The sequence below is a fragment of the Aotus nancymaae genome, unplaced genomic scaffold (assembly GCF_030222135.1).
Source record: "Aotus nancymaae isolate 86718 unplaced genomic scaffold, 86718_ANA_hifiasm-v0.15.2.pri h1tg000017l, whole genome shotgun sequence".
NCBI classification, from domain to species: domain Eukaryota; kingdom Metazoa; phylum Chordata; class Mammalia; order Primates; family Aotidae; genus Aotus; species Aotus nancymaae.
The window spans coordinates 584,837-597,940 of record NW_026988429.1 but is presented as its reverse complement, the minus strand read 5'-3'; the positions used below and the strand labels follow the sequence as shown (position 1 = coordinate 597,940).

General features: G+C 43.1%; 1 protein-coding gene across 2 annotated transcripts in view; it reads right to left on the bottom strand.

Moving 5' to 3' along the window:
- TET3 (tet methylcytosine dioxygenase 3) overlaps positions 1-13,104 on the bottom strand; it is a 121,097-nt gene that overhangs the window by 27,193 nt on the left and 80,800 nt on the right. For both annotated transcript variants that reach the window (XM_021670954.2, XM_064377826.1), the window contains 2 exons: positions 8,262-8,352; positions 1,928-2,021 (listed from right to left, as the gene is read on the bottom strand). In XM_021670954.2, coding sequence (XP_021526629.2) covers positions 1,928-2,021; positions 8,262-8,352 — 185 coding nt within the window. The remainder of the gene's footprint in view (positions 1-1,927; positions 2,022-8,261; positions 8,353-13,104) is intronic.

Here is a 13,104-nt window from a genome sequence, read left to right as displayed (position 1 = left end):
TTCTCTTCACTCATCAGACATGGGAAGTTCCACCCTCTGCAAACATTATCACCACGCATTCCCTTCTATGCTAATCCACCAGGGCTCGGTAATACCCACAAGCTGTTCCCTCCTTTCCCTCCTTGAATGTGACCACCGGTTCACTGTGCCCCATGCACCCTGCTCTGGGCATCTGTCCACAGACCCCAGAGCAATGGCATATTGGGGACCAAGTTTCTGCCCCTCTAGCCTCCTGTCTTCCTCTCCCAGTTCCAGGAACTGGCCCCAGTCTCCAGGCACACATGCTCTTCCCAGCCCTCATTGGGGTCACAGGGGCCCTGGTCAGGGTTTAGCACTTTACCACTATATCCGGGGTCTAGAAATGCAACTTCTTTAATGCCACCCACAGGTCCAGCTGTTCTTTAAGGGGCCAACTTTACTGAAACTGGAAGAGTCTCCAACTCTACCTATGCCCCAAGATTTTCATTTTTATGTCCAAGACTTTGGAGTTCCTCAACAACTGCATGAATTAGCAGGCAAAAGAGGCAGCTGTCACTCTACGGCTGATGTCATTTCTCTGATGGGTTCTCTGGGGAGGTAACACCTCACCATGATCGGCCACATCAGACCTCTCACTGCAGTGACCACCTCTCATGAGGGCAGGGGCAGCCTGCTTCTTCATACTTGTGAATACACTAAGTGGTTCCAGGTTCCTTGGTTGTATATTATCCTGCAATGCTGACTAAAAATTGCTAAAAACAGTAAGCTTGGTAGTTCAAGTTCAGATACCTTTTTTTTCATCAAACACAAAGACGCAAAGGCAGAGGGTGTAGACCAGGTAAAAACGGGCATGTGCACAGATGGACATGTGCTGACAGGGGTTATCTTACCAGCCTCCCTCACACAGTCAAGCATGGGTCTGTCCACCCAGGCTCTCTGCCTCTGGCCACATGAGTCTCCTCACTGGGAATGCTTCCTCCCTCTCCTCAGCCTGACTAATAACAGCCCAGTATTCACAGCCCCCTGCACTCCCACCTTCTCAGGAAACCTAGCCTGAGCATTCCTCCTCCTCTGAACCACAGCACCAGGTCTGCCTCTCAATCATCCCCATCTCCATAACTTTATGTCATGTGTCTCTGGAGCACAAACAGCTTGAACACAGGGATGGAGCCCTCGTCTTCCACCGATAACCCCCTGCCCAATACAGCACGAGGCTGAGCTTACAGACACCCGAGGAACCTGGCTGCTCCTCCTCAGCATTTGTTCTGCAGAGGCAGATGCCCTGCTATTTAAAGATCTCCCTGTGGACTGGGAGGGCAAGGTCAGAAGGACTCTGTTTGGTGACTTGGGGTCTGAGTTACTGGCATTCTCCCTGCAGAGATGTCCAGACTGCCTGGTAGGAAATTCCTTAGAAGTAGGGCAGGGGCAAGACTGGCCCATAGTGCTGCCTGGAGGCCTGGCCTCTTCCCTCAGGTTGGATCTCAGCATGCCAGCCTTCAGGTTTGTCCCTGGCTTCCAGGCAGCAGACGGAAGCACTGGCAGCTGCAGGGCACATGGAAGGGAATGAGGAGGCTGACAATCCACAGGGGGGTCCAGCATCGAGTCATGACAGCATCCCAGCTTCCCTCTTCCTACCCCTCCAGCCCTGAGCCACGGGGACAGAATGAGCTGAGTGTGAAGATTAACATACTTCCAAGGCCAGCCCAAGACCCAGGGACTGGCATTTAAACAAGATGAGGACAAACAGCTGAGGCTGGGGGAAATGACCCCAACCCTGAGCCAGATTCCAGCTCCAAGGCTCCCCTGGACAGTCAACATGTCGTCTCCTACACAACACACACCTGGCCCCTGCCCCTGCCCCGGCCCCCACCCCACCCCCACCTGCTCAGCTACATGCAGCAAGGGGAACCAGGCACAGCCATGGCTCTTGGGTGGGCTCAACACTCACCCACTTTGCAATGGGGCAGCCGCGGGAGCTCTTTCCCTCCTTCCCCGTGTAGATGACCTTCTCAATCCGGATGGCTTTCCCCTTCTCTCCATACCTGAAGAGGGAGACAGAAGCCACCATTAACACAGCAGAACCCCAACGGAGAACAACTTTCAGTCAGAAGGCAGCCTCAGTGTGCTTTTGTTTGAGTTTCTGGTTACTGTTGGGACAACAGAGAAGAAAAAGGTTTAAATGTTATTTGGTACCTAAAGGCTCTGGAGACACAGTGGCCACTTCTGGGCTTCCAGGTTCACCTGCTCCTTCTCTGCTCCTGTCCATCGGGCCCCCTCTGATCTAGGGCAGAAGGACAGTCAAGCAGAATGTCCCTGATTGTTACTTCTGAGCTCCAGAAGGGAACTGAAACCAAAGGCTAAACACAGGCACTTGTATCCAGCCCTGTTAGAGGAGTCACCCTGAGAGTTAGCTATTTATAAATACAATAAAGTAAATGGAGGAACCTTTATTGTTCTCTTTGAATAATCCCCAGCTGACATTGGACCATGATGATGACAAACAGCTGAGGCCAAGGAGAAGCAGCTCTACCAAGCCCGAACGCCAGCTCTGAGGTTCCCCTGGACAGTAAACACATCTGGTTCCTGCACACGCCACCTGCCCTGCCCACCCCCCCAACCACACACACTCAGGGCTTCAGAATCCCAGCTCCCTAGGACTGTCTAAACAACCACACTATATTCAGAGATGGTGCAATTATGGCCCCTGGAGCTGAAATGACTTGTCCAAGGCCACACAACTACAAAGAGGCAGCAGTGGTCTAAGCACAGGATATCAGACAGACTAAGTTTGAGTGCCAGCCCTGCCACCTTCTTGCTACGTAACTGTGGCCAAATTACTAAACTTCTCTAAGCCTCAGTTTTCTCATCTCTAAAATGGAGATTAAAATGGTCCCTGCCTCCTGGGCTTAGAAAGATCAAACAATAGTCCACAGGGAGTATATTATTTAAAGTGCTTTGAAGTTTCTGGCATGAAAGAAGAGCCCAATAAATAGTAATTATTTTTAATAATGTAAAAGCCATCTTACAGAATCTCATTTTTAACAGTGTTTTAGTTTCAGGTGCAATGTCATATCACCTGCAGTTAATGGCCATTTGCCACCTACTCCTTTCCATTCTTCATATCTCTAGCCTGACTCCTGTCTCTCTGAACTGGCCAGGTGCTCTCTGAAGGGCTTGCAGGCATCTCTGCTTATTTCCTGACTTTACTGAAAATGTTTCCACAATTCATCCCTGAGCAGGAAACTGGCTAACTCTGGGAAAGAGACAGATTTCCTTACTTTGAAGGGTGCCACTAAGAGTCTCCTGTCCTAAGGACTTTTAATCAAGAATTATTTTTATAAAATACATTGTTAACACATAAGGAGACAGATGATTGAATGTTTTTCCTTTGATCAATTAACATAGCATGCTATTTTAACAGCTCGTCTGAATCTAACTACCCTTGTATTTCTGTAATAAATTCAATTTGATCATGGCATGTTATTTTAATATACTATTTAATAGAGCATTAATGTTATCATAGCTTCTACAGTTCAGCATGCCCATATTCTTTATCTTATCCACTCCACTTCTAGGAACCTCTACCCCAGAAATAACTGTACAAATGCACAAAGCTTTAGGAACAAAACTAATTCACTGTCTCATCAACAACAGGAAAATGAAAAAACTTAAATATCTAACATGAGACTGGTTAAATAAATTATAATAAATTTCACAAAAAAATAAAATCAGTTTTCATGCAATGAAAAACCATGTCCCATCAAAAATGATTAGGTTTTGTGTACTGACATAGGAAGAAATTAAGTGGGGGGAAAAGCAAGCTACAGACAGTGCATATATTATGATGGGCCCCATTTGGTTTAAAACTTCTCTATATACATATTAATACATTTATCTTTGTGTATATACATATATAAACCTTTGTAAATGCTTAGAAAATACTGAAAGGTAAGCATCAAACTTCAGAGCTTCATTCATTCTTTAGACTTCTTTTAAAGCCTTTGTTTCATGTTTATAATTGAAAAAGAGAACAGAGTTTAAATGTTTTTAATTAATGAATTAATTTTTTAAAACAAGCTCTTGTCAGGCCACAAAGATTTTTTTTTAAATGCTGATCTAATGTTCCACTGAGTTCCATGTTCTCCATTTCACTCAAGACCTTAGCAAAAGGATGAAAAGTGTTTCTCATAATTACAACATTAAAATTCTAAGGCTCTGTTCATCCCTTATAGAAAGTGTTGGGAGACAGGACTCAGGAGTTTATATAGCATGGTCTGGATGAAGAGGAAAAGATCACATAATGCTGCTCTTGTCTGGTTCCTGAACAATTTTCATTTCAACAAGCACTTATCAGGAAGCCACCCACAAGGGCAGGTCCTGGGCCCCTGGTGTGTCCTGGTGATCCCTGTCGGGAGAACAGCCTGAAGTGACCACACTCCTCTGGCTGAGACGGAAGCACTATCGAGTTCCTCACAGGAGGGTGAGCTGAGGACACTGCCGCCACTTTCCAACCAGGTCCTTCCCCACCATTCCGCCCCTGTGAGAAATGTGACCTGCAGTGAACCTCGAATTAGACAAATAAAAGGGCCAAGCACTGTCTGATCAGCTAGACTTTAAAAAACAAAACAAAACAAAACAGAACTGTCTCTCTGTGTTTAAAGACAGCCAATCAACTTTCCCTTTAGCTCTTTCTTCTTAAGTGTCTTACTTTTTGGCCTATCATGAAGAGGCCCTTCTAGTATTCAGATTAACTATTAGACCCTAAACTAAGTCTGCATAGATAGCCTAAAATCTTATTCTAAAGGATAACTGATCACCCAAGCCAGTGGCTCTACAAGGGTGGTCCCAGGGCCAGCAGCATCAGCATCCCCTAGAAATCTGCTAGGAATGGAACATAAATTCTCAGGTCCCATCCCAGACCTGCTGGGTCAGAAACTCAGGTGAGGCCCAGTCATCTGTGCTTTAACAAACCCTCTGGAGACTCTGAGGCCCAGTGAAGTCTGACAACCACTGCTCTAAAGCTTTGCTTTTTCAGGATTGTCTCTATCACACAGTAATGAGACCATCTCTCCCACCAAAGCTCAGAGAACCTGCTAGCTCAGTGTTGGTTCTTTGTTTCTGGAACAAATATTTAATGAACTCCTAGGCTGCAGAGAATCTCCTTCCCAGACAGAACACACGAGGCTCCGGGCTGTGCACCCGTCTCAGATATGGGTTTGACAACTGACTCTAATTATCTATGAAGATAAGGGCCTAGATACCCACAAAGTATGAAGCCCATAAATAAGTTGGGATATTTTAGGATTTGCTTTAGACCTTCCCCTCCTTTCTCCAAATCTTTACTGGAAGAGCTAAAAGAACCAACTTTCCCTGATTTCAGTTTATTTCCCCTCCCTGCCTTCAGCCAACTCCTGACAGCAGAGCAGTCCTGGAAAAGAGAAAGGGTTGACGACGAGTGTAGGCAAAGAGACAGCCTAGACCTGCCATTCACAAACTAGACCCCTACACCCAGGGGACTTGCAGCAATCACTCATAACTCCTCTTGTTCCAGAAAGGATCTTATGAAGATGTCTCTTAGATGAAACCAACAGGTGACGAAATTAAAGTAAAGGGCGAAAGAAAAAAAGGTATGTTGGTATACAAAATGCAATCAGTGGGGTTTTGTGTGTATTTTTGAAAGATGAGCCCGAAATATCTTGTTATATGAGAAATCCAAAAAAGGCTTGTTAGGGTCATGTCAAAAACAAAACAAAATCAAACAAACAACCCAGAGGAGTGAACCTGAATAGGTCCAATAGCCAAAGATGATAAATTACCTTCCTCCTGATGGGGTACACAAATCTGGCTCCAAGTTTACTAGCAGGCAACATAAAGATGGAAATGCAATCTGTTACATGATTTGCAAGGTCCTTAAGATAAAAATAAAACAGTTGCTAAGGGAAAACACAAGTATTCCTGGTCTTGAGAGGAATTCCTCCCTTGGATCGGTTTCTGAAGAATCTACAGCTGGCTGTTATTTTTAAAGGAATCAGGGGCAAAAAAAAAAAAAAAAAAAGACACATTTCAACCTTATCTTACCAAATTTCAAAGATCTCTTGATCCTTGTTTCAAAATGTACTTTTCTAAAATGAAAAGTTGTTTAAGAGAGCTGTCTGGAAATCTTATAAAATTGTTACCCCAAAACACCCCAGAACAAAAAACCTGCCCCAGATCAAACTTGTACATTTGACTCCCCTGCAGCAAATGATAGTGTCAGGATTCCTTACAAAAATCACTGGCCCAGAAGCTGCCTGGTCTAATCTGCAAATTACAACACACAGGCATGTGAGCACATGCAGGCAAGCATGACAACACTTACACAGTGTCAAATCTGTCTCAGGCTCACGGACTCAGAACTGCCCTCATACCAGGCTGGAGTTTACAGATTGGTGAATATAAATGTTTCCAGATGGTCTAGGAAATTAAGAGTGATGACTGCAGAGCACTATCCTCCATGTATCTTACCTTTTATTCATTCAGAGAAGCTGTTATAGTCATTCAGTTCAAAATCGTGTTCCCTGCTACACAGACAAGAGTATTTGGCTCCTTGCCAGGCACAGTAGCTCATGCCTGTAAACCCAGCACTCTGGGAGGCTGAGTGGGTGGATCACCTGAGGTCAGGAGTTCGAGACCAGCCTGGCCAACATGGTGAAACCCCATCTCTACTAAAAATACAAAAATTAGCTGGGCGTGGTGGTGCACACCTGTAGTCTCAGCTACTCGGGAGGCTGAGGCAAGAAAATCCCTTGAGGGATTGCAGTGAGCCAAGATTGTGCCACTGCATTCCAGTGAGCCAAGTTACAGTGAGCCAAGATTGTGCCACTGCATTCCAGCCTGGGTGACAGAGCAGACTCCGTCTCAAAAAAAAGAAAAAAAAAGAAAAAAAGAAAGTATCAGGTCAGACAAAATCTGATTCCCAAATTTGTGAGAACTCTAAGCCACACAGCTTTCCATGTATCTGTATGTATATGTATGGGCAAGCATATGCCTGTATCTACATCACTTTAGCTTTTATTATTAAAATGCTAATGCTTGTTCTAAAAAACACAATCAGTGCATTTGTATGTGAGCTACTTAATGACTATCTACCTTTTCTGTAGTACTCATGACAAGCACTACGTGTTTCCACACATCAATTCAGTTTATCCTCTCAACACTCCTACAGTGTATGTGCTTTTATCATCATCTCTATTTTTCAGATAAGAAAACTGAGTCACAGAAGAGCAGAACAACTTGCTAGGGACCCAGCAGTAAGTGGCAGGGCCAGGACTGAGCCTCAGCCTGGCGCAAGTCTCTGCTTTCAGTCCCAGAGCCACACACTGGAACTCTGAGCGTTTACTACCTGCCGTGGACACACACATGGGTTTCCAAGTCTCTGTCTATATGAACTACTTAAAAACCACAACTAGGAAACAGAAACCCTAGAGTCCTGAATTTGAATTGGGAGTATCAATATAAACTTATGATGTATATAATCACTAAACAATAACAAAAATGAAAAATCCACAGACTCAACATGGCTCTTTCTACTTAAGCGGCCTAAAACAATGAACAACGCTGTGAGGTCATGAGTGACCCTAGTAGGCAGAATCTGTTTTCTAAATACTTTTTCCTCCAATAAAAGGAACCGGGACTTCTTGGATAAACGTACAATGTGAACCCAGGATATCTTGTCATATGAGAAATCAAGAGAGTTATGAAAGACTCCTACGATCCTGTCCAAAGGATTTAGGGAACAACCTGAATAGCTTCCCACTGGCCAGGAGTGAGATATTACACTCCTTTTAGGGGAGGTAAAAAATTCCACCTATGAATTAGTTTTGAAAAAATAGAAAAAATAACCTGATCCCAATCAGGCCTTTAGGTTTAACTACCAATTTATAGGACACAGAGGCATGTTAAACACTTTTAATGATATCACAATACCATGGGAAAGCTATCAGCAAAATTCAGACTGTGGGAAATTAACTCTACAGGACATAGAGCTATATAACCATGTTTCTTCAATAAAAACATTTCAAGACAGAGAGAAGCGGGGGGACATAAATTGGGCAGAACTACAGAATAAAGAAACTCAGAAACAATGTAAGTGAGGATCCCACAGTCAGACTTCCATAACCCAATTATCAGGGCTTCCTTTCTGTATGTGTCTATTACAAGGCAATGAAAACTGAGAGCTGCTTAATATCCACATTTGATTAACAGCACACCCATTTCTCCATGGACATCTGTGCATCACTCACCGCTCCTCCATGAGTTCCCGGATAGAGGCGACCGTGGGGCCAGATCCCAGGTGAGTATAATATGGACCTTCATCTTTCTCCACTATTTGTTCTGCAGAAACACAAAGAGTAAACATTATTTGGAGTATGAATTAGTCAATATTAATTTAGAAAGGCAAACCACCAACAAGAAAGGTAATAGGCATATCCCAAAACAGGAAACCCACATGGCTTATGAACATGTGAAAAGGTGTTCAACTCCATTAGAAATCAGAAAATACAAATTAAAATCACAACAGAACACCATCATACACGGACCAAATAGGCAAAAATTAAAAAATTTGATAAAACCGGCTGGGCATGGTGGCTCATGCCTGTAATCCAAACACTTTGGAGGCCAAGGTGGGCAGATCACCTGAGGTCGGGAGTTCAAGACCAGTCTGACCAACCCGGTGAAACCCCGTCTTAAAAAAAAAAAAAAAAAAAATCTGATAAAACCAAGTGTTGTCAAGGCTGTGATCCAAACACACTGGGATTCCGCCTACTATTATCGATGCATCCTGCATGACCCAGTAATTCCATTTCTAGACACACACTCAAGACCAGGGGTCAGCAAGCTACTCCCCTCCAGTGAGCCACCACAGCCAGCCAAAAATATTTTGTTAAGTGAAAGAAGCCGTCCTGGGTAAATACCCAATCAAACTGAAGACAGAGGCTCAAATAGATACTTGTATGCCAATGTTCAGAGCATCATTTACTCACCACAACTAAAAGGTGAAAACAACGTAACTATCCATCAGCAGGTGAATGGATACATAAAATGTGTATGTCCGTATGACGAAATATTACTCAGCCAAAAAACGAATGACGTTCTGATGCATGCTATTACATGGATGAACCTTAAGAACATTATGCCAAGTAAAATAAATCAGACACAAAGGACAAATCCTGTAGGAGTTTACTGATATGAATTATCTAGAAGAGGCAGATTCATAGAGACAGAAAGTAGATTAGAGGTTAGCAGGGGCTGGGAGGAGCAGGAAATGAGGAGTTATTGCTTAATGGGACAGAGTTTCTGTTTAGGCTGATGAAGTTTTGAGAGTGGTGACAGTTGCACAATATTGTGAATCTAATTAATGCACTAAACTGTACATGTAAACATGATTAAAATGGCAAATTTTATGTTATACATACTTTATAATTTAAATAAAAAAAGTTCTGATACATGCTACAACATGATGAACCCCGAAAACATTTTTTCTTTTGAGACAGAGTTTCAATCTTGTTGCCGAGGTTGGAGTGCAATAGCATGACCTCGGCTCACTGCAACCTCCGCCTCCTAGGTTCAAGTGATTCTCCTACCTCAGCCTCCCGAGTAGCTGGGATTACAGGCCTGCACCATCATACCCAGCTAATTTTGTATTTTTAGTAGAGACGGGGTTTCACATGTTGTCTAGGCTGGTCTCAAACTCCTGACCTCTGGTGATCCACCTACCTCGGCCTCCCAAAGTGCTTGGATTACAGGCGTGAGCCACCGTACCTGGCCAAAAACATTTTGTTAAGTGAAAGAAGCTAGATACAAGATAGGCCACACGTTGTATGATTCCATTCATATGAAATATTCAGAATAGGTAAATCTATAGAAACAAAAAGCAAATTGGTGCTTGCCAGAGGCTGGAGGCTTGGGGGGTGGGAGCGGGAATGAGGAGTAACTGCTTAATGGGTACAGGGGTTTTTTTGGAGTGATGAAAATATTTTAAAACTGGAGGGAGATGATGGTCGTACAACATTGTGAATGTACTAAATGCCACTGAATTGTTCACTTTAAAATAGTTAATTTTATGTTATGTGAAGCTCAACTCAATTTTTAAAAAGGAACAAACCATTCATGTAACAACATGGATGAATTTTAAATGAGTTTTTCTAAGTGAATGAAAACAGACCCAAAAGGCTGTATAGTAGCAGCTCTGGAAAAGAGTGTTTTGGCTGGATGTTAGGAGGCTAAAAACAAAAAACTACATACACAGTAGTGCACCTACTATACTACAGTTGGTAAGTTTGCTTCCTATCTAGAAAGACATGACAATTAAATGTAACAGAGTATCCTACATTGGGTCCTATGACAGAAAAAGGAGCTTTGGTGGAAAAACTGATGAAATTCAAAAAGTCTAGTTAATAGTATTGCACCAACATTAATTTCTTTGTTTTAAATATATCATAACTACATAAGACATTTATAAGCAAGAGAAAGTATATAAAGGGTATACAGGAACTCTCTGCACTAACTTCGTAACTCTCCCATAAATGTAAAATTATTTCAAAATAAAGTATTTAAAGAGTAAAAGAAGAAAACAGTGAGCCATCATTTGCTGATCCTTAGGAGAAACCTTAGTTACACACATTGAAACCTACATACAAAGATTTTCACAGCAACACTGTCTGCAAGAGTCAAAGCTGTAGACGGCCTGCTGTGGACTGAAAGTTTGTGCCCCTCCCAAATTTGTATGCTGAAACCTAATCCCCAGTGGGATAGCATTTGGAGGTAGGGCTTTGGGGAGGTAATTAGGTCAAGAGGGTGGTGCCCTCCTGAATGGGGTTAGTGTCCTTATAGGAAGGGGTACCAGAGAGCTTGCTTCCCTCCCCTTTCCCGCTCCCCTCTTGCCCATGTGAGAATTGTTTTTTTTTGAGACAAGGTCTTGCTCTGTTGTCCAGGCTGGAGTGCAATGGCACAATCACAGCTCACTGCAGCTTTGACCTCCCAGGCTCAAGTGATCCTCCCCCCTCAGCCTCCTAAGTAGCTGGGACCATAGGTGAACACCACCACGCCTGGCAAATTTTTATATTTTTTTTGTAGAGACAGGGTTTTGCCATGTTGCCCAGGCTAATCTCCAACTCCAGGGCTCAAGTGATCTGCCTGCTTTGGCCTCCCAAGGTGCTAGGATTACAGGCTTGAGCCACCAGGCCTGGCCGGTATTTTTGTTAAAGTAGTCCAAATAAAGACATAACCCATAATCCAGCAACAGTGGAATAGATTTCTCTTGAAATGCAGTAGTTATTATTATGGAATATATTCAGCAATGAAAATCAGAAACCTGCAACATCGTGGTTGACTACAACAGCAGTGAGTGAAAGCAGCACAATGCAGATGATGTGGTCCAGCTGTGTCCCCACCCAAATCTCCTCTTGAATTGTAGCTCCCATAATTCCATGTTGTGGGGGGAGATAACTGAATCATGGAGGTGGTTTCCCTCATACTGTCCTTGTGGTAGTAAGTCTCATGAGGTCTGATGGTTTTATAAGGGGAAACCCCTTTCACTTGGCTCTCATTCTCTCGTCTGCTGCCACGTAAGACATGCCTTTCACCATGATTGTGAGGCCTCCCCAGCCACGTGGAACTGTGAGTCCATTAAACCTTTTTTTTTTTTTTTTGAGACGGAGTCTTGGTCTGTCACCAGGCTGGAGTGCAGTAGGGTGATCTGGGCTAACTGCAACCTCCGCCTCCTGGGTTCAAGCAATTCCCCTGCCTCAGCCTCCTGAGTAGCTAGGATTACAGGCACACGCCACCACGCCCAACTAATTTTTTGTATTTTAGAAGAGGGGGGGTTTCACCATGTTGGCCAGGATAGTCTCGATCTCCTGACTGGTGATCTGCCCACCTCGGCCTCCCAAAGTGCTGGGGTTACAGGTGTGAGCCACTGCGCACGGCCTTTTTCTTTATATATCAGAAATGTGAAAACAGACTAATACGGCAGAATACAGTTAAGATTCCATTTAAATGATATTCAATAACAGGCTCAAACTATACTGCTTAGAGATCCATACATAGCTGGTAAAAATTACTAGGTTAAAAATATGAAATTTCAAAAAGTCAATGATTTTTGACCTACCAAAAAATGATAATTTTATATGGTTCGACCTTAATATAAAAAAAGCAAGGAAATCACTATCATGAAAGTTAAGAGAATAGTTACTTTTGGGGGATGGAAGAGGAATGTGACTAGAAAGGCACAGAGGTCTGGGCATGGTGGCTCATGCTTGTAATCCCAGTACCTTGGGAGGCCAAGGTGACAGGATCACTTGAGTCCAGGAGTTTAAGACCAGCCTGGACAACATAGTGAGATCCTGTCTCTACAAACAAACAACAACAAAAACCTGGCCAGCCTTGTTGGTGTGTGCCTACAGTCCCAGCTACTTGGAAAGCTGAGGCAGAAGGATCACTTGATGTGAGGAGTTCAAGGCTGCTGCACTCCACCACTGCACTCTTGCCTGGGTGACAGAGCAAGACCCTGCATCAAGGAAAATAAATAAATAAGAAAGGGCACAAAAATGAAAAATAAAATGAAACAAAACAAAAAAAAGAAAATAGAAGAAAGGGCATAGAGGTGACTCCTGGGGGGCTAGAAGTGGCCTATTTCTTGATCCAGGTGGTGGTTACACAGGTGTTCATTTTATAAAATTTCATTGAACTCTACGTGAGTATTTTGGGTGCTTTCCTACATATACAAATCACAACTTTTTAAATGTAAAAAATTAATTTCATCCCCATTTTATTCAGATCATTATGCTCAGCTTTATGGGGGATACAAGATAGAGTAATACCTGATTGTTGCCTTTAAACAGTGTATGATCTAGCCAGGCAGACAAACCCCACACATAAGATACCCAATGGCATTTCCTATCAATAGGGCAAGATCAAACTTTCAATGCATAGTGTTAGGATAACTGGGGGAAAAAAGTTTGATCCATACTTAATACCTTATCCCCCATATCCATTCCAAATGGCTGAAAGATTAAAATACAAAAAAAAAAAAAAAAAAAACTATGCATGTGCTAGAAAGAAAAAAATGGAAGTTTTAAAAAATAA